At 29.1% G+C, this 23348-nt stretch overlaps 3 protein-coding genes across 3 annotated transcripts; 2 read left to right on the forward strand and 1 right to left on the reverse strand.

Annotated features, from left to right (window-relative positions):
- The first annotated feature begins 1159 nt into the window (after positions 1 to 1159).
- LOC113384745 (protoporphyrinogen oxidase-like) lies at positions 1160 to 2730 on the forward strand. The gene is made up of 2 exons (XM_026622507.1): positions 1160 to 1354; positions 1427 to 2730. The coding sequence occupies exons 1-2, from the start codon at positions 1201 to 1203 to the stop codon at positions 2686 to 2688; spliced, it is 1416 nt and encodes a 471-aa protein (XP_026478292.1). The 5' UTR covers positions 1160 to 1200; the 3' UTR covers positions 2689 to 2730.
- A 302-nt stretch (positions 2731 to 3032) lies between these two features.
- On the forward strand, positions 3033 to 22802 carry LOC113386474 (general transcription and DNA repair factor IIH helicase subunit XPD-like). Its single transcript, XM_026624254.1, is given in 18 exon segments — positions 3033 to 3122; positions 3416 to 3515; positions 4546 to 4800; positions 5425 to 5527; positions 5822 to 5952; positions 7099 to 7222; positions 7461 to 7557; positions 7970 to 8103; positions 13377 to 13421; positions 13424 to 13492; positions 13564 to 13804; positions 18606 to 18777; positions 18857 to 18955; positions 19289 to 19468; positions 21282 to 21458; positions 21564 to 21634; positions 21887 to 22025; positions 22662 to 22802. Coding segments are annotated over 18 exon segments (2283 nt in total). The 5' UTR covers positions 3033 to 3117.
- Positions 9672 to 11995, reverse strand: LOC113384744 (digestive organ expansion factor homolog). Its single transcript, XM_026622506.1, has one exon. It carries the CDS (start codon positions 11946 to 11948, stop codon positions 9672 to 9674), a length of 2277 nt encoding a protein of 758 aa, XP_026478291.1. The 5' UTR covers positions 11949 to 11995.
- Positions 22803 to 23348: the final 546 nt, after the last annotated feature.

Genomic DNA, 23348 nt, shown 5'->3' on the forward strand with positions numbered 1-23348 from the left:
AAATAAATGAAAATAAATTAATAAAAATTTAGGTGCAAGTGGTATTTAGCTTTAAAGTTACTAGCAACCAGGTATACTTTAAAATTATGTTTTGTTAAATATAATTTTCAAAAGCATACAACTTCATGCCAAACCAAGGATCAACGAAAAGATTTTTTTCATAAATACATATTTTTGTTCATATTTCTATTTACCTTAAGGCAGATTAACACTTACACCTAGTTTACAATATAAATATATATTTAGGTAATTTATTTACTTTTAATTCCAAATATAACGAGTCAAATCAGTCAGTGAAAGCTGTCATCCGCCATTGTTGCGCAACTGTGACCTGTCAATAATATTTTAAACAATTAATTATTTTGTTATAGAGTCTAATAAATCAATTAAGTGCAAATGTTATTTTGTCTTAAAGCAAGTTTAATTCTACTAGCCAAACGTATACTTAATAATTATATTTTGCTAAACATAGACAAATAAGCATGTTGTTAAATACAACTTCATACCAAACCAAGTATCAATCAAAATATTTTTTTATAAATACATATTTTTGTTCATATTTATATTTATCTTGAGGCAAATTATCACTTACACCTAGTTTACAATAAACATATATATTTATGTAGTTTATTCTTTACTTTTAATTCGAAATATAACGAGTCAAATCAGTCAGTGAAATCTGCCATTGTTGTGCAACTGTCACCTGTCAATAATATTTTAAACAATTATTTATTTTGTTATAGAGTCTAATAAATCAATTAAGTGTAAATGGTATTTTGTCTTAAAGCAAGTTGTGATTCTACTAGCCACACGTATACTTAAAAATTATATTTTGTTAAACATAGACAAATAAGCATGTATTTAAATATAGTTTTCAATAACATACAACTTCATACCAAACCAAGTATCAACCAAGAGATTTTTTTATAAATACATAAATACATATATTTATTCATATTTCTATTTACCTTAATGCAGATTATCACTTACACCTAGTTTACTGTATACATATATATTTATGTAGTTTATTTACTTTAAATTCAAATTATAACGAGTCAAATCAGTCAGTGAAAACTGTCATCCGCCATTGTTGCCCAACTGTCACCTGTTGCAAAATGTCAAAACACAAATGTTTTGAAAATTTTATAAACCAATTTTATAATTAGAATGACTTGAAAAGTGTAAATATATTTATATACTATGCCTGTAGTGTTAGGTGGTGGTATAAGCGGCTTATCAGCCGCTTATTACTTGACCAGGAATAAAATAAATAAAGTGCAAGTCTTAGAAGCATCTCAAAGAGTCGGAGGCTGGATTAGATCGAATATACACGATGATTTTATTTTTGAACACGGTATAACCACATGTATTTTTATTTCTAACACAACTATTTTTATTTCTATTGTTAACTAAGTTTGATTTGTAGGTCCAAGAACCCTCAGACCATCTGGCATATCTGGTAAAAACACTTTGAAACTCTTACAAGAACTAAATATCACCCACCTGATTATGCCGACTAAATCAACCGACCCGGTATCTCGTAATCGTATGATTTATGTCAATAAGAAACTTCATAAGTTGCCTTCGAGTTTGTTATATCTATTCCGTAAACAAGAACCGTTCACAAAGCCTTTGATTTACTCTTTATGGACAGAATTTGTGACACCATCAAAGGTTAACAGAAAAAATGATGAGTCTATATATGATTTTGCAAAAAGACGTTTTGGTAAAGAAGTTGCAGACTTTGCAATAAGTCCTTTGATTTGTGGTATTTGTGGAGGTGATGCTAAAGAAATCAGCGTTAAACTAATTATGAAAGATATGTTTCAAAATGAACAAAAGCATGGAGGTATAATCAAAGGTATGCTTTTAGATATGTTGAAGTTTGATAAAAATAAAGACAAAGTGGATAATGAGTTGATAAAAAAGGCTCGTGAGGAAAAGTGGAGTTTGTATTCTTTAAAAGGCGGTTTAGAAATGTTGCCTAAAGCTTTATGCGAGCATGTTAAAGCTAAAAACACTGAAATAAGTTTAAAAGCAAATATCACACAACTAGAATTCCTACCTAATTCAGCAAAAATTGTTGTCAATGGTGACACAGAAATAAAAACAGATCATATCATCAGCTCTTTACCAGCAAACCGTTTAGCCGTACTACTAGGTGATCAGCACCCACAATTATCACAAGAACTTAAACAAATCCCTTTCGTCTCTATTGCTGTTGTAAATCTAGAATACGATTGCGAGGTTATAAATGAGAAAGGTTTTGGCTTCTTAGTGCCTCCACAAGAAAACCTTCCAATACTCGGTGTCATATTCGATAGTTGTCGTGTCCCAACACCTGGTAAAACTATTTTAACCGTGATGCTGGGTGGTAGATGGTTTAGGAAATATTTTGGATTGTATCCGACAAATGATTTGTTATACACGGTTGCAGAGGCGCACACAACGAGTATTTTGAAACTTAAAGCTCTGCCTTCGAGATATTTTGTTAATGTTTTGGATGATTGTATTCCCCAGTATTTGGTGGGGCATAATGATCGGGTTCAGCGTATAAGGAATTATATTAAGGATCATAATTTGTGTTTGTCTGTTTGTGGGTCTTCTTTTGATGGGGTTTCGGTTAATGATTCTATACTGTCTGCCAAAAATGAAGTGGAGACATATATGGAAAAAAGAGTTGTATAAAGTAAATTTTGTATTTATTGTATTATGTGATAAGGTTTTATAAAGGAGATATATAAATATTGAACAAATTGTGTTGATTTTTATTTATATTATTTTGTATTTAATGTTCTAATATCGTTTTCGAAACTAAACACAAAAATTCTATTCATTTACATCATATATTATATTTCACAAATTTACATTTTAAATTTTGAATTCTAACGGTTTTTATTTTAGCCATTTTGACGTTTCTTCTTCGTGAAGTTGACAGTACATCCAAAACTTAACCTAAAAATTTTAATACACTTTTACAAGTTGTGTGCAAATGAATAATTTTGATAAATAATATTATAAATAAATAAAAAGTGTTAATTTGATTTAAATATTGTGTATAAATATAAGGATAAATGTTTCCGTTATTATAATTAAGGATAACTATAAATCAACAAAATGAAGTAAGAATTACTAAATGACTACCTATAAGTTGCATTTTAGTTGTAAAAATATATTTATTATATTAAATCATATATTTTTCATGTATTTTATATAAAAGTAATTGAAGCAGCATATAAAATGCTTTTGTAGATGTACAATTATTATAAAAGTCATTTTTTATCTAAATATCCAACGATACACTTAACATTAAAATATTGAATGTGTATATATATATATATATATATATATATATATATATATATGCTATAGTGATAAGTTCAGTTACGATGCTAAGTTTCTGTTTTATTTTTAGGTTGAGCGTGGAAGGCCTAATCGTATACTTTCCATACGATTACATTTATCCTGAACAGTATGCTTATATGTTGGAACTTAAAAGAGGCCTGGATGCCAAGGTATAAGTACTATACAATCTTCTGCACTTTTGTCTTGTAATTGTTTTTAATAATACCAGAAAAGAACTTTAATCGGTATAAGTATTATAGATACAATGTTCTGGTTTAAGTTAGAATGACTTAATTACCGAAGTTCTATATGTATATAACTTTTTTTTTACACTTTTATCTTGTATATGTTGTTAATAATATCATAAAAGGTTTTTAATAAGTATTAATATCTTCGATACAATTTTTCTTGTTTTAATCTAACCTTCTTGACACAACTTTGAAATGACTTAATTACAAAAGTGTAATATATAAATAACTTTTTTTTACACTTTTATCTTGTTATTGTTTTTAATAATATCATGAAAGATTTTTAATAGATATAAATATCTTCGATACAATTTTTCTTGTTTTAACCCAATCTTTTTGACACAACATTGGAATGACTTAATTATTGAAGTGCTATATGTATAGAACTTTTTTTTACACTTTTATCTTGCAATTGTTATTAATATAGGGTATGTCATCTAACATTTTTCATTTTCATTTTCATTTTTTTTTCAATGGTCAGATGAGGCTTTTTTTCTTCATTTTTTAATTAAATTATTAACTGCATTAATTTCATTATTAACTGAAAGGATTGTACTTTCAAATAGAAAAAGAAATTTTAGAAAATATTCAGTAGTTTGTAAAAAAAAAATAAAGTTATTTGGCGGACTCTGTAATATCATATAAGATTTTTAATAGATATAAATATCTTTGATACAATTTTTCTTGTTTGGAACCTAACCTTTTTGACACAACGTTGAAATGACTTTTAATTTTAAAAGTATTGTAAATAACTTGTAAAAATATTTATTTTAATCTTTACCCAAGTAATCTTGAATGTTTTGAGAATTTTAAATTATTTACAATACATCAATATGTAATTTAATACATTCATTCTTATCCCATTAAATAAATTTACATCCTAAAGTTTATATAAAATCTTATTAACTATATTTACTTATTTTATTACATTTTATTATTTATTTTATTCCAGGGTCATTGTCTATTAGAAATGCCTTCAGGAACAGGCAAAACAACAACTCTGCTATCTTTAATCGTGGCTTATATGATTGAAAACCCACATTCTGTAAGAAAATTAATATATTGTTCTCGAACTGTTCCTGAAATTGAAAAGGTTGTACAAGAATTGAAGAATCTTTTTGAGTATTATGAAAGTTGTACCAAAGAAACTTTGAATTTTACTGGATTGGTTTTGAGCTCTAGGAAGAATTTGTGTATACATCCTGAGGTAAGAGAAATATATAACTACATATATTTATATATTAGGGTGGTCCTTAATATGGACATTTTCGAATTTCTTTGCTCCCAAGGGCTCAAATGATTCCAAATTAATTTAAAAAAAATCTCTAAAAGTTTTAGCTCCCAATATTAATATGTAGATAGTCCACAATTCAATTAAAAGTTTCTTATATTCATTATTACCATATATCATTAAGTAAATTCTTGCGCCATCTGTGATAGCAGACTTGTAATTTTGATGGCAATTTATTACTGAAAATTTGAGTGTCAAAATCACCAATTAAATAAATATTTTGATGCAAAATTAATCTTGAATAAATATTTCATTAAACAGTCCACATGGATTTAAATAGAGCTTAAGTGTTTTATAAATATTTTTAATTGCCATAAGATTTGAGTTTACAAATGCTATCACAGATGGCGCAAGAATTTACTTAATAAAAATACGAAACATTTAATTGAATTGCGGACTATCTAAATGTTAATATTAAGAGCTAAAACTTTTAGAAAATTTTTTTATATTGATTTGGAAGCATTTAAGCCCTTGGGAGCAAAGAAATTCGAAAATGTCCATATTAAGGACCACCCTAATATATATTTTAATATTTTACAGGTTAGTAAAGAACGTGAAGGTAAAATTGTCGATGGAAGATGTCATTCTTTAACAGCTAGTTATGTTCGTGATAGACATAATGTTGATGAAAATACACCTATATGTAAGTATTCAAAATATCATTTACATTTAGTTACATTGAAATTATTATAAATACGATTATAATTTGTAATTAACATAAAATAAATATTATTAGTTACAAAATTAAAGTATTTTATAATTCGCCCTTCAAAAAGCAATCAATCACAACAATCATTGAAAAAAACATTGAAATTATTAAACTGTGACTAAAATCTTATTATAATTACCTTAGATTTATAATTTTTGCCACAGATTCTGATTATGCAAAATTCTGTCTATTTATTATTATTGTTATTATTTATTTTTTTTTTTTCAGGTGATTACTATGAAGGTTTCAGTCTTGAAGGAAAAGAGTCTCAATTGCCGAATGGAGTTTATAGTTTAGATGATCTCAAACAATATGGACAGAATAAGAGCTGGTGTCCATATTTTTTAGCTAGATTTGCGGTAAGATAAACATATATATATATATATATATATATATATATATATAACTGAATTAAATGTAAATATTAACTAATAGAAATGAAATATGATAGGGCTTAATTCTGAATAACTGAAGTTTATTTATTACAATCATGGGGTGTAAAAATAGAACAAATGCGCTTTACTCCATATTAGTGTTTTCAGCATATCACAGATGGCGCTAGTGTGCTTCAAATTCTGCATTTTAAAAAAAAAAATAGTTTATAGTTTCTTTAGATTTCACGCACTTCAGACGTTCAAGTGCAAATTTTATATATTGAAATATATCTTTTTTGAATGAAAAAAATATTATATATTTTTACAACATATTTGTGATTTTGTTGAAATTATATTTTATACGCGTATATTTTGTTCTCATTTCGTTTAGTCATTGTACATTTAAATAAACTTATCTTAAAATTAAACCTAAGGGTAAATTTACGTGCTACGATTGGTGGCGTCCTCTATGATATGCGGAAAGAATTAAAATTGTTGTAATTTCAAAGCGACCGCGTTTGCGATCTATTTATACTTGTTTATCTATTATTACAATAGTGCAGTAGTCTGCACCTAGGCAAAATTTATCATAAATGATCATTATTCAAGATATTTTATCTATTTATAGATATTTTATATTTTATACTCTAATTTAATTGTTCTCATTTCATTTAGTCAAATTAATCTGGTTTATCTTATCTATATTATATATTTATGTAAATCTTATCCTAGAATTGAACCTAAAGGTAAATTTACGTGCTACGGTTGGTGGCGACCTCTATGATATGCTGAAAGAATTAAAATTGATGTAATTTCAAAGCCATCGTGTTTGCAACCTATTTATACTTGATTATCTATGATTACAATAGTACAGTAGTCTGCACCTAGGCAAAATTAATCATAAATGATTATTATTTAAGATTTTTTATCCAAATAAGATCTTTGCAAAACAATATACAGTTCTCATTAATTTAAACTATTTCATTTATTAATCTAATTATTTTTTATGAGCTAACTTTTACTTTTACTCTACCATAAGTCCTACATATGTAATTACATAAATTTTTGCTAGTACCAGTATTTTTTATTATAATATAGAGAAGTTATTATATAAATGAATTTCTATTTCAGATATTGCATGCTCAAATAGTCGTATACAGTTACCATTATCTGCTAGATCCAAAAATTGCTGATGTCGTCTCGAAAGAACTTGCTAAAGAATCTGTTGTAGTTTTTGATGAAGCTCATAACATAGGTAAACATTTTATATATAGAAATCTTAACAAATAAATTTAAAACAAACATAAAATTAATATATTAATTCAATAGTTGAATTTGAAAAAAGAAAACAAACATATTCTAACAGATACTTTCTTATAAGATTTCTATAAGTTTTTTTAATTGAAAAAATGTTCAAAACATTTTAAATTGTTGTAAATGTGCAGAATGTTTCTAATGATTATCCTTTTATTTGATAATTTGTTTATTTCTAGATAATGTTTGTATCGATTCTATGAGTGTTAGAATAAATCGAAGAACTATTGAAAGGAGTACGGCCAGTTTGCAAATTTTGGAGAAGACAATTGCAGAGTAAGAAATTTTTATTTATTTTATTTATTACAGTTAAAAGTTAATGAAACAAACATGTAAATATAATTAAGTATTAGTAAACCATAAAATCCATTATTACTTTTTTTTTTATTAAGCACCAATAATTAAAATAATACATATTCTTATAAATATATATTATTATATTATGTCGATCTGATATTCAAATTTTGTCTAGAAAAGAATTTTGTGACAATTGTGATTTTATAATTATATACATAATGAATAAATATAAATTAAGCAATGAAAAAATTACCACAATTTTGTTAATGATCCTATAATATTTTTGTAAAGTTCAAATTTTTATTTGTTATAGTAAATATATATTTTTTTGATTTAATTTCTATGAATGTATGAATGTAAGTTTTATTTATGATATCTATTTTTTTTTTAGAATGCGTGAAGATGATGCAAAAAGACTGACCGATGAATATCAGAGATTAGTGCAGGGTTTAAAAGATGCAAGTGTTGCTCGAGAGACTGATTTGGTTTTAAGTAATCCTGTACTGCCGGACGAAATTCTCAAAGGTACGATTATATATAAATATATTATAAAATTTAAATATATTATAAAACATTATTAAGACGCTCCTTTGGGACATACATCGTGTAGTCGTTATAATTATACTTGTTAACTTTCCGTAGAGTGTTATAGTAATGGGCCAAAAATAGAAAATTAATTTTTTTCTTCGCATATCTTCACGTTTCAGAGGTTTCTGAACATTTTGGCATACCTCAGTGTGTGTTTTTCTGGTCCACATTTTTTCGTTCACGTTTTCGGGCGCACGGATCATGCTGATTAGTTTTTGGCAAAGGCAGGTCTAGCCGTTTCGAAGATACGAGGCAAAAAGTGCCAAAAACAGTAACTCAGTTTTTAAGAGAACGGAGCGTCCGATTTTAATAATTCAAAAAACATTGTATTTAAAGAGAAGAACTGAATTTTTGAGAAGGCAGGTTTAGCGGATTCGGAGATCTAGTAAAAAAAAAAAAATATGCCTTTTAGCGACCAAAAATGATCATTATTTAGCAGATTAATGAAGTTTTTATCAGCCTAATTATTTTCTTTAGCAACTTTATGAATTTTCTAGCAGATTCATAATTTTTTTAGTAAATTAATGTTTTTTTTAGCCATTCATTATTTTTTTTATAGTATTAATTATTTCGTTTAGCAGATTTATGAGTTTTTTATCAGTTTAATTATTTTTTTAGCATATTTATGATTTATTCAGCAGATTAATTGATTTTTTAACAGCTTATTAATTTTTTTTTTAACAAGTTTATGAATTTTCTAGCAGAATCACGATTTTTTGTTAGCAGATTTATGATTTTTATCACAAACTAGAATTTTAGTTGCAAATTATTTTTTTTATTGAAATTTTTAGCATTATTTAGCTTATTATTGAAATTTTTAGCAGATCCTTGAAAAATATAAATATAAATATAGAATAAAAAAAATTTAGGATTATAATGAATTTTATCGGTTTTAATGACTAATGAAAACTTTGATAGGATTTTAAAAATCTTGTTAGATTATTCAATTTTATAATGAAATATTTTGACATATGCACATCAAATTATCAGATATTTTATGGAGATTTTAACACTAAGTATAAATTTTGTTTACATTCCTATGGGTTCCGTACCAATGCTTATCCGTTAGACGGCGGCGCGGCGCTTATGCGCTTCGTTATTTCGTCTCTATGCAGTTACGATTGCTTTGAAAAAAGTTCAGAATTTCTAAAATATTTCAAAATAAAAAAACATTTTTTCTCAAAAAAGTCAATTTTTTCAAAGATTAAAAATTTATCAAAAATCAAATTTTTTCGAGGTTTAAAAAAAAATTAATCTTATTTGAAAAAATAATTTTTGGTACGGTAAGTTCCAGCAATTTGCCTTAAGGCACGATGCCATACACCACTAGTTCTAAATCTAAATACTGAAACTCCATTCTTTATCCTGAAAACATAAATTCATAATTTCAACTAATAAAAGATTAAATTTGTTCTTAAATTATATTTTACATATACAAAATAATCATATATATATATATATATATATATATATATATATATATATACAATTGCATTAATGATTTCTCAATCCCCAGTCATAAACATATGTACATCCTTATTCGAATGTGTCAACTGTCCAGCCCTCTCCGTTCCAACGATACCAGCCACTTGCAATAAATCATGTTTCGTGAACAAAATCGTAACAGTCATATTATTATCAACACCAGTCTTGCGATTCTGGTTAGCTTCCTGCATCAAATTGCACATCTCAGAATAAAAATGTGGCCATCCTGGAGGCTGATAGAAAATTATATGTCTTATCCCTTTGATACGAGATCTTCTGAAATAGTGTGCTCGTTCTGAATACAGCATTATGGGGGCTATACCGTGGAAGAACATGTCTCTTGCTCGTGCCATCTTGGAGTCTTTCGTGTACTCGCAGATTTGTGTGAAGTTTATTTCTTCGCGTTTGAAATAGTTGCGTAAACGTACGTAGTCGAAGTAGTCGGGGATGTATAATAAACACTGGGCCATTGCAGGGCTCCGGTACTGCCCCAAGACTTTTTTGGTGAAATAGTTAAAACGTGCGTCAATAGCTTCAGCAGCTGTAGCACAAGTTATTCGATGGAATACTTGAGGTAATGTGACTACAACTTCGCGTATGGAGCCTCCGATTACAGGATTTACTACACGTACTGAGCCCCTGTAGTTGGAGCACCGTCCACGTACAAAAGCACGCAACTGTGGTATATCGTGTGATGATAAAAGTATGGTTTGTCTGTACAATCGGGTGTGACCATTCAAAGCCCACATGCGTACACGTGCAAAATCTGTATCGTGAGACTCTTTTGGTTGTAAATGCATGTGCTCCATTGTATGGAGAATGTGATCCCAATTCTGGGCTAAAAATACGTCTGCTTGGTCCATTACAAGTAGTTCTACGGATGAAAGAAAGTCGTAGTCTCTGTGAGACTCTCCGGGTGCACCTACGGACATACGTAGACCCAAGGGGGACGCGATTATAATATCAGAACCGTAATAATCAGCGTACAGTTTTATACTTTTTTTGGTAACCGCCACGCCGAGTTTAAACGTATCGTCGGTGTTTCCTGTAAACAACTGTTCGTAGTCTTCGGGTTTGGGGTTGTGTTTAGGAAAAGCTATACTTTCACCCCCGTACTCTTGCTCAAACCGTAAACTATTTTGCACACCTCCACCTCTATTCGGGACAAGCAAATTTGTTAAAATTTTAACAATTTTTAAAGCACTATCACGAAATGGTACGACAATCAAAATCCGCGGCCTCACAAAACCTTGATCTCTAAACCGATCAGGAACTTCATTCTTGTTTTGCAAAATTTTGGAATTATGGTGCAAAACTTTAGTCCTGGTTTTAAGCGCGTGATTTAAAACATGCAAACAATACGTGTACCTCACTTCTTCACCATTTTGTAAAGTGCGGTTAGGATAATACAAATCTTGGTAATTATTCATTATAGAAAACAGTTCCGATTGTAAAGGTGTTACTTCTTTTACCACATGTGGTATCAATTGTTGTTTCAAACCAATTTTTAACCAGTCTAATTTATTTAAATCAATACGTTCAGGCTTTGTGCCTTCTGTTGCATACGTAACATCATCGTCAAGGGTTTTAATGGTTTTATCAACCGGTTTATCACATGTTGGAATATCTACAAATAACTTACCCAGCGCAGGCCATGTTAATTCATGATTTGATGATTTTACAGGTTTATTTGACAAGATATTTAGTAACTCCGGGCTTAATTCGTGATCTAGGTGCATGCTGAAGTTGTCGGACGCTGGTAAATCTTCCGTAGCATCTGCAGAACCTGGAAGATCAATTTTTTCTTGGGTTTCTTTATTATCTGATTCATCGTTGTCTGAGTGCATTTCAGCATCCTCGTTATCTTCTAAATTATCATCTTTGTTATCTTCATCAGACATATCTTCGTCATCTAATTCTTCATCATCTAAGTTTTCGTCATCTAAATTTTCGTCATCATCAGAATCACTCCCAATGGAGTCTTCATCAGAACTGCAAGCCTTACTGTCCTTTACCTCTCTATTATTAAAAGACGAAAGAAGCATATTCAATGGATTTTCAACCTGCTCCTCCTCAGAGCTATCACTTTGCTGATTTTGTATTTCTAAGTCTCTCATGCGTTGTTTTTTTAACCTTTCCTCAGCCTCTTGGTTTTGCACTTTTGCCAAAAATCTTGAACTGTGTTTGTTTTGATTTTGCTTCTGTTTTGGTTTCGATTTACCATTATGTCGTTTGAATTTTGATTTATTTGGTTTGTGTTTGGAATTTGTATTTTTGCCACGAAATTTAGAACCCATTGTTAAATATTAATTATTTTGATTTTAGCACATGGTAAGATCTGTCAAACTTAACCTCAACTTTGTGTTTATATAGAACAACAAATATGGCGGGTCGACTGTCATTGTTTGCGATGGCAGCGCTGCTAGCGGATGTATCTTGAAACATTAAAGGAAATGCATTAACATGATAAATGATAATTTAAATTTTAAGTAGTAGTGTATGGCATCGTGCCTTAAGGCAAATTGCTGGAACTTCCCGTACCGTAATGAAATATTCGAGAAATTTTAAACGTTTTCAAATATATTATTACAAATACTGTACCAAATCAAATGTAAATCATATAACAATTTATCTACAGAACATTAACAATCGTCATTTCATTTCGAATTCAATTTAAAAAAAAAATAGTTGCCTAATTTACACAAAATTGAAAAAGTGCTCCCGTATAGTCACAGTCTAAACGCATTTGCAAATCATTCTGTGCGACATTTTCACTTACACTGTGCTTAGCTTGGCGGCATTTTCACATTTTTAAATAGTTTTCACAAAATTGAAAAAGTACATAAACAGTCTAAACGCACATGGGTAAACATTTGTAAGAGAGTGGCGCTCAGACTGTGCTTAACCTGGGTAGTTTTTTGTATTTTTAATCCAAAATTACAAAAATATTTTTTGAAAAAAAAAATTAGAAACAAAAATTTTTTTTCCAAAAGCAATTATTTTGTTGAAACAAACAGAAAGTTCTTTGAATCATTTAAATCGGGCTCTTAGTTCTCTCAAAAACTGCCATTTTTTAACATTTTGCTCTGTATCTCCGAAACCGCTGGGCCTACCTTTGCCAAAATCTAATAACCACTGTTTCCCGTCATTACGAACTGAATGTTTTTTGGATCTTACAAATCGATCATACAAATCGCCGATCATACAATTCTCTCAAAAACTCGATTTCAATTTTCTGCACTCTTTGCTCTATATCTCCGTAACGGCTGGACCTGCCTTTGCCAAAAATTAATCAGCTTATCTCCCTACTAATAGGAATCGAATGTTTTTTAAACCATTCAAATCGGTTGATCCGTGCGGCCGAAAACGTGGACGAAAAATGCGGACATACAAAACACACACACATCCATTTTTTCTGAGGTATGCCAAAATGTTCAGAAACCTTTAAAACGTCGAGAAATGAAAAAATGTTCAATTTCGATTTTCGGCCCATTACTATAACTACCCTACGGAAAGTTAATAATGTAATTAAGTATAAGAATATCTAATCAGAAAGTTACACACTAAAACAATACTAATATTACCAATTCCCACAATTTTCTACTATCAGATTTTTATTATTGTACATTACTTGTTTTTCTCTATTAGAAGGATATAATTTTACGAATTGAATTTAGCATATTTTTGAACAAATTTATAATAACATATTCCTTTTTCATTTGCAGAAGTCGTTCCTGGTAATATAAGAAACGCAGAACACTTTGTAGGATTCTGAAAAGATTTGTCGAATACATCAAAACCAGGCTTCGGGTGCAGCATGTCGTGCAGGAATCACCAGCAGGTATACTACATTTTTTTACAAAAAAATTTCTTAAACATAATACAGAAACTATTTATTATCTTTTACCTCAGGTTTTCTCAAAGACATCCAGTCAAAAGTATGCATCGAAAGAAAGCCTCTGAGATTTTGTGCAGAAAGACTCGCTTCTCTGCTTCGGACTCTGGAAGTGACGGATATGACTGATTTTGGAGCCCTGGTTTTGATCACACATTTAGCTACATTGGTTTCCACGTATACACATGGATTTACTATTATTGTTGAACCATTCGATGATAAGACTCCGAATGTTTCGAACCCGATTTTGTATTTCAGGTAAGGGTAAAAGTTATAATAAACTAGTGGTGTGTATGGCATCGTGCCTTAAAGTTTCAAGTCCGTTAAAAACTATTACTACTACTATATTCTTTTACCGGCTGTATCTTTAAAACGACTTCGAATTTTCTAAAATCGCTTTACTACCGTATTCTAGACATGTTAAGGGAGCAATTTATGAAAAAAAAAGATCGATTTTTTCAACCCATCACATAGGAAGACCCCCTTAAGGCAAATTGCTGGTACTTCCCGTACCAGAATTATATATTTGAGGGAAAAAAATCAGTAATCAATAAAAATTGATCAATGATTTTATTTTAAATATATTTTAAATATATTATTATAATCACTATATATTTTATCGTTCATAAAATATACAGTGACGATCTTATCGCTCAAAGCAATTGAGAATGTTTACAGTAGCAAGAGGTGCCGAGTGAATCCATCTGAGGATATAATTCTTACGATTAGAATAATGCACCGAATTGTAAATTTAACTTTTTCCACTCGCGAATTGCGAGATTTATATGAATTTTGTCGCCGGAGCGGCGGCATCCGAATCAAAAGGGTTGAATTTAATATTTGAAGTATACAAATTTGCATATTTTTGAAAATTTTGAATTTTTTCGGAAAATTTTGAAATTAGCTTGAACCCTATAAGTAAACTTTAAACTTTGTACGGAACCCAACAAAATTGTAACAAAAAAACGTGTACTAATTTTCAAAAACTTTATCAAATATCTGATACTTTGATGTGCATACGTCTAATATTCATTTTTGACCACCAAATATCTTTTTTTTTACTTTTTCCTCTGTATCTCCAAAACCTCTTCACCTGCCTTACCAAAATTTCATCAATTTTTCATTTTGTCATTACAAGTAAAATGTTTTTTGATTCATTCAAATCGGGTACTCCGTTCTCTCAAAAACTGAATTACCGTTTATGACACTTTTTGTCCTGTATCTCCAAAACGGCTAGACCTGCCTCTGCCAAAAACTAATCAGCACATCTCCCTATCGATAGGAATCGAATATTTTTTGAATCATTCAAATCAGTTGATTTGTGCGCCTGAAATTGTGGACGAAAAATTGTATCCAAAAATACATACATACTACAGACATACACACACATCAATTTGTTCTAAGGTATACCAAAATATTCAGAAACCTCTGAAACGTGAATATATGCAAACATTCTCAATTTCGATTTTTTTGCGATTATTATAACTTACCCTACGGGAAGTTATTTAATAATCTAGTTGAGTTTGTGCAACTTGCCAATAGGCTTTTTTGGTACAGATTTATGCATGTGATATATCATTTAAAAGGGCTCGAAGAGGAGAATACGAATTTAATATTTGTTATTAATTTTCATCATCGTGTAACATGACTTCCTTAAAATTCATATTAACTGCAAGTGCAACTTGCCTCAAGGCAAATCCCGAACACTAATTTGCATGTGATATATCATTTGAAAGGGCTCGAAGAGTAGAATACGAATTTAGTATTTGTTATTAATTTTATATTATCGTGTAACTTAATTCTTTGAAAATTTGAGAAGGAAGTATAAAAATTATGAAATATCACCTTCGAAGGATAATAGGCTCTTTCTGTTTAACTTTCGAGGAATATTTAACAGTACTATTACAGGTGGAAGCAATTCTTAATTCACGTCCTCTTATGGCAATAACAGATGATGTTTCTAGTTTTCAGTAGTTATCGCCTAGTCATTTTTTGATTGGATATTTTTTAACTACAATTCCAGAACCAAATTTTGAAAAATTAAATTCTTCAACGATGTATAAGCAATTAACTGCCATGCTAGATAAATTTTGGATTTTATGGTCAAAAGATCATTTATCTTATTTGCAAAAACGAAATAAATGGTCAGATAATCAGCCAAACTCGATAGTTTAAATTGTGGTAACTTTAAAAGTCAACAAACGTCAATTTTTGCATAGAATGCTGGGTAAGAGAGCTTTACATCTATGAAAATAAAACACAGTTTGCTCAAAATCATCGTATATTCCAAAGATTCCTTTATCTAATCGACAATTCTAATCGGTACACTAATATCAGGTCCATGTGAAGGTCTAGAAGTGACCGTCAACGTCTGGTTAGACTTCGAATATTCAGCAACGACGTTTTCTGGTCTATGGCCTGGTGGCAGACTGTACTGACTGACGAACTTGTCGACGACTTTTCCAGTTTCATCATGATGAGCCCCCTCGATAACTATGTTATTATTGGAAATCTTCACACTCATCTCATCTGTTCCGTAGTTTTTTAATCCTTTTGTAATCGTTAGGGCTTTATCGTCCCTCTGAACAGCCATTGTGGTAATTGATATTGAAATTTTATTAACAATTTTTGTTTCTGACAAGCACTTGTTTTAATTTGTGGACGCTGAGATTGATTTGTCGATATATAATAATATCGATGAATAAAATCACGAAATCACTAAATAGAGGTTTGTGGTAGGAGGGTGAAAGTTAGGGCATATAATGTTTAATTACGAAAAAACAATGAACCAGATTGCTATTATTATATATTTATTTATTTATTTATTTATTTTTAAATATATGGTCCATAGATTTCTTCCAAGAGGACTCAAAAATACAATTATTTTACACAATGAATATAAAATAACATACATACAAATAGTAAAATTCATAATGTGCTTAACATAAAATTACATATAATGCAGAATGTAACAATATTATTAACTTCCCGTAGGGTAAGTTATTGTAATGGGCCGAAAATCGGAATTGAAAATTTTTACATTTCTCGACGTTTTGAAGGTTTCTGAACATTTTGGCATACTTCAGAAAAAATGGATGTGTGTGTGTGTGTGTGTGTGTGTATGGATACAAATTTTTGCCCACGTTTTTGGGCGTACGGATCAACCGATTTGAATGGTTCAAAAAACATTCGATTCCTATTGATAGTGAAAAGAGCTGATTAGTTTTTGGCAAAGGCAGGTCCAGCCGTTTCGGAGATACGGAGCAAAGAGTGCAGAAAATAGAAATCGAATTTTTGAGAGAACGGAGTATCCGATTTGAATGATCTAAAAAACATTCAATTAGTAATGATTGGGAGAAGTGTTTATTAGTTTTTGGCAAAGGCAGGCCCAGCCATTTCGAAGATACGGAGCTAAATGTGCAAAAATGACAGTTTTTGAGAGAACTAAGCGTCCTATTTAAATGATTCAAAGAACTTTCTGCTTGTCTTAACAAAATAATTGGTTTTGGAAAAAAAAATTTGTTTCATTTTTTTTTTTGGTATATCGAAAATAATTTAGATTTTATTTTTAATTCTGACTATAGTTCTAATATACTTTAAACGAATAATTTCAACTTTGCAATTTAGTTTATGTAACTCTTATAAATATTAGACAATGTTACAATATTAATAATAATCTATTTGAAAACATTCAGTATTTCTCGAACATTTTGTTACGGTACGGGAAGTTCTAGCAATTTGCCTTAAAGCACGATGCCATACACCCCACTAGTTAAATATATAGCCCACAGATTTCTTCCAAGAAGACTCAAAAATACAATTATTTTACACAATGAATATAAAATAACATATATACAAAATTACAACATATAGTTATTAACATAAAATGCATAACGTAAAATTACATATAATACGGAATGTAACAATATTAATTATTTACAGAATAATATAAAATAATGAGATATTTGGAAAGAAAATAAAAAGGTTAACTTGTGCAGATGGAGATTATTTGATTAGGTGAAGTGTTGTTGTGAATATCTATTTCATTATTAATTAAGTTAAAGTTAGAGGACATAAGTAGAATAGGCGAATTTAAGAGAATATTAGATTTAGGAGTAGGATAATTGAAAAATAATTGTGAACGCTTAGATAGCCTTAGAACATTGAAGGATAGTTGGTTAAGAATAATAGGACGGTCTATAGTATTATGGCAAAGTTTGAATAAGAACATAATTGTACAGATAAATCGACGTGAGGCAAGGGAAGGAATACCAAATTCTTTTAGTAAAGTGTTATGGTCAAAGCCACGTTCAGGGTAAATTTTATATCTTTTAAAATAAAGATATTTCAGAAATTTTCGCTGAACCTTCTCTATCGCATCAGAGTTGTTGATTTGATGAGGATACCAAATAATCGAACCATATTCTAATTTTGAACTTACAATAGAATAGTACATGCAAAAAAGTGCATTGTTAGAATTGAATTGTTAACAATTTCTCAGTATCAAACCTAAAGATTTGTGTGCCCTATTACAAATTTCAGTTATATGATCCGTGAAAAACAAACCAAAATCAAATAGAACTCCTAAATCTGAAATTTTATTACATCTATCAATGCTTTTATAATCAAAATGTATTGTAGCGCGCTTATGTGAAAAACTAAGAATCTTGCACTTTGATATATTTAAATGTAATTTGTTATAGACACACCAAGAGTGGAAAGAGTCAAGTTGAGACTGTAATAATAAGCAGTCATCAATAGAATTTATTTTGAGATATAGTTTGAGATCATCTGCAAATAATAAATGTGGACAGCTAATAATTTCAGATATGGCATTAATAAAAATAATAGATAGTATTGGCCCTAAAATGGATCCCTGGGGAACACCTGAACATATGTCTGAGCATTAATAATAATTGATGTAATATTTTTAAATTCGATGTAGATATTTCAAATGATGAAATAAGAGTTTGCAGTACATGTGTGAAAATTTAGGATCCCATAGATTTTTATATCATATTGATTAATAATTTTCATTGATTTTTAATTCTATTTTCAGTTGTTTAGATTCATCATTAGCCATGAGGCCAGTTTTCTCAAGATTTCAATCAGTTGTCATCACATCAGGAACTTTGTCACCTTTGGATATGTATCCAAAGATTTTGGATTTTCAACCTGTGATAATGTCATCGTTTACGATGACTTTGGCAAGGCCTTGCCTATTACCAATGGTAAAAAATATATAAAATATTAAATATAAATATATATATATATATATATATATATATATTATTTTATTTTATTTTTTAGATAGTTTCAAAAGGCAATGACCAAGTTGCTATATCGAGTCGGTATGAGACACGTGAAGATGCAGCTGTTATTAGGAATTATGGACAATTATTAGTCGAGGTTAGTCTAAATAGTTATAGAAATAATATTATAACTAAGATATAAAATAACATATCCATATATATATATATATATATATATATATATATATATAAATTGATGTATGTCTACCGTGCCTTTTATGCTCTTAAGCACATTAATTGCGATGCTGAATGGAATGTTTTACTCGATGATGCATCTAATACACTATACGTGCGCTATTTCCCATCTTGATAACTAGATGTAGCAGAATCGCATTCTTGTTCAAATTTTTATTTATATGTATAAATAATTACTATACGTGGTCAAAGGTAAAGTTTCTATTTTTTGTATCAATTCCCATTTTTGTTCCAGGTTGCCAAAAATGTACCCGATGGTGTTGTGTGTTTCTTTCCATCGTATTTATATCTGGAATCAGTCGTGGCTTCTTGGTACGATCAAGGAATTATCGATACTTTGTATAGATACAAATTATTGTTTATAGAAACACAAGACAGTGCTGAAACTAGTTATGCTCTCATGTATTATGTCAAGGTAAGTATACGTGGTGTGTTCAAAAAGTACCCGGAATTACTAATAATTAAATTTCGCGGGTCTGGAGTGTCTGATTGTCAAAATTTTTTTTTTATTGTGTTGGTATACATGCCCCTAAAGTATGATGAAATTTTCAGCTATATTCACTGTTTACTTTGTCTGTGGTAGTCGCTAAGGTTCGACGTGTTTTTCTGAGCTCGGCGATTTTTACAATGGAAGAATTGAAAAAGTCAAAGAATTTGTATTAAATTTTGCGTAAAAAATGAAATAAAGTGTTGCAAAGTGCAAAAATTCACCAGATATGGCTCCGTGTGACTTTTTCCTATTCCCAAAGTTGAAGAGACCCATGAAAGGACGGCGGTTTTCCTCGATTGAAGAAAATCGCTGAGAGTGCTCAAGGACATATCAAAAAGTGAATATCAAGGGTGTTTCGAAAATTGGAAAAAACGCTGGCATAAGTGTATTATATCTGGGGGGGACTACTTTGAAGGGGACCACATTAATGTAGACGAATAAATAAATATTTTTTTGAAAAAACGAAAATTTCGGGTACTTTTTGAACAGACCTCGTATATACATATATATATATATATATATATATATATATATATATATATATATATGAAGGAGTTCTTGAGGGCGATACATCAAACAAAGAAAAGGCAAAGATTTATAAAATAATCTTTGATTCCAAACGTTTCTACATTCAATTTAATGTCATCATCAGTGGATATTAACGTTGGTAGGTTACATCTAGAGAAGTGTACACAACACTAGAAATTGGCACTAACATTTATACAACTAACTTGTCAACACCAAGCATTTTTTATAATTTTTTGTATGATGTAAACAGAAAAATGATAGTTTTATTTAAACAAAAATGTAAGTAAAATTATGTAATTTCTGCCACGACTTCTGTACTTTGCGCGTTCCGAGGCTTATGCAAAAATCTCGTCTATCAAATAAATTGTTTAGATTGTAACTTAATTTACATAGGAGAAACTAGCCAGAACTTTAATAAACGGTTACAACAACATAAGAACAATTCAAAAAGCCCGAAACAATACAAAGCTGTACTTGCAGACCATATTTACACTTTAAAACACAATATGGACTTTTCTAACCCGACTGTACTGCAATTCGAACAAAATTTATTTAAACGAAGAATTATAGAAGGATCTTTTTCAACTATTTATAACAATAAGACAATAAATAAACGGAATGAACTCAACACGCTGTGCGACACAAATCTCTTCTATTTAAAAAACATTTCCAAATTTCTCACAAACAATAAAAACGACGCGCAAAGGATTCGCAATTCGTTCCACACATGTGTAGAATCTTGATAAAAATATTTTTTAAAAATGTCTTTCTCCATTATATCTTCAACTAGTCTACGAATAACACACTATCCATTTGTGATTTTTTAAAATTAGTATTTTGTGAAAATATTGTGTAATTTCAAGTTAATGTTTATAATACATAGTGTAGTGCATTACCATATCCTGATACCATGGATTATTAAAATTTTCCAATTTAACACTAAGATTAACTAATTGTAAGTACTAATTACTATTTTATTTTTTTCTTTTCACTCCAATTCAATTGTTTTTAGTTTTTAATTTTATTTTTAGTTTCCACTGAATGAAGGCTAGGATTATAGCCGAAACGTATGGATTTAAAATAAATTTTTGAAAGAAATTCATGTTTTTTATTGATGTTATGCCCGATTATTAGACTTTGTTAATATATATATATATATATATATATATATATATATATATATTAATTTAATATATTTCTATTATCTCAGGCTTGTGATAGTGGCCGAGGTGCTGTATTATTAGCAGTAGCCCGTGGAAAAGTTTCCGAAGGAGTCGATTTTGACCATCATTACGGAAGGGCTGTGCTCATGTTTGGCATTCCTTATGTTTATACTCAATCTAGGATATTGAAGGCACGTTTGGAGTATTTGAGGGATCAGTTTCAGGTAAAAATTATAAATCATTTTTAACTAGTACTAGTAGTAATAATATTATTGACGACGGTCAAATTAAAAGTGATTTTCTTTATTTTTTTATTATTAAATTTACAGATACGAGAAAATGATTTTCTAACATTCGATGCAATGAGGCATGCTGCACAATGCGTGGGGAGAGCTATACGGTAATAATAATAATAATAATAATAATATTAGTTGTAGTTGAAAGATTTATAGAACAATACATATTTAGATTTAATTCTTTATTTTGTTAATTAATATTTTTTATATAAGGTTGTCAAATATCTCCCTTCCGCCTTTTTGTATTATAAACCAAGAGCAAAAAAGCGGAAGGGAGATATTTGACAACCTAATATATAGATCTATATTTTTAATAATTTGTGGTTGATGTTGCATTTAAATATTTATTTTTTTAGTGGTAAAACCGACTATGGTATTATGATATTTGCTGATAAAAGATTTTCAAGATCTGATAAACGAACAAAGTTACCTAAATGGATTCAAGAACATTTGACTGATAATTATTGTAATTTGAGTACGGAAGAATGTATTCAGGTAAATATCATTATATATATATATATATATATATATATATAATTGTTTCTCGGGCATCCATCCAGTAATTAAAAAACAGTTTTATTTATGATAAATTTATCATAACTCGACGTTATTTTATCAATTTTTTGTTTTATATTATTTTTTCGTTGCAATTTCGTGCGTTTTTGTATTTTTTTTTTCAAATTTATTTGTATGGTGAGTTTCTTTACATTTGTTTATTTTATGGTTGTTTTTCATATATTCTTTCACAATATATATTTGTTTTGAAACTAATTTATTAAATTGGTTAGATTTATGTTTTTTTACATGTTTTTATTTATTTTTGTCTGTAATTATGTATTTTTTATATTGTTTTAAATTGTAACCCTGAAATATTTAATTGTAGCACTGAAGATGGGTCAAATCTAGACCCGAAACGTATGTTCTCTGAATAAAAACTTTTTTTTTCTATAAAACTTTTTTAATTACTGGATGGATGCCTAACAAACAATTTTATCATATTATTTCACCATCTGAAGAAAAACCTCTCCCTTTATATATATATATATATATATATATATATATATATATATATATATATATATATATATATATATATAGATAATTTTTTTTATTATTGACTGTTTTTTCTAGTTGGCAAGACGATGGCTAAGACAAATGGCCCAACCGTTTCCCAAAGGTGATCAATTAGGAGTATCATTGCTAACATTGGAACAACTACAAAATATGGAACGAGAAAAGTTAGAAAAGAGAGTACTACGTGATGCTATTTAATATTAAGGTCAATTTGTTTTGAGTATTTTTTTTATTTATATAATAAACTATATTGAAAATGAAACAGAATGCTTTTCATCCAAAAATCCGATTTAATAATAATTTAAAAAAAATGGAATCAATAAAATCCACAAATAGTACATATAGAATTTTAAATTTAACTTATGTTTTTTATTTAATTTTGTATGAAAAGCTATTAAGTGCTGTATAGTAATATAGATATGTTGACAATTTTATTGCGTTTATATTTTCCTTAAGACAAAAAGCTACTCACACCTAGTATATTATAATTTTAAGCATTTAATTATATTAAAATTTATGAAAACAAATTTAAATTTTGCGCCATTTTTGTTGAATTCGTAAAATCCACAATGGCGTCAACTGTCAACCGCGACATTTTGCACCTGTCAACTTCAAATGACATCATGTTTTACTTAAACACTTAAAACATAAATTATAACAATTATTTATTAACATATATGTTTATATTTATTTGTGATAGTGTAAAAAGTATTTATACAACTAATACTGTACAAAATACTACAT

The sequence above is a fragment of the Ctenocephalides felis genome, unplaced genomic scaffold (genome assembly GCF_003426905.1).
Source record: "Ctenocephalides felis isolate EL2017-DRISC unplaced genomic scaffold, ASM342690v1 CF-g0.4_SCAFFOLD_03571, whole genome shotgun sequence".
Taxonomy (NCBI): Eukaryota; Metazoa; Arthropoda; class Insecta; order Siphonaptera; family Pulicidae; genus Ctenocephalides; species Ctenocephalides felis.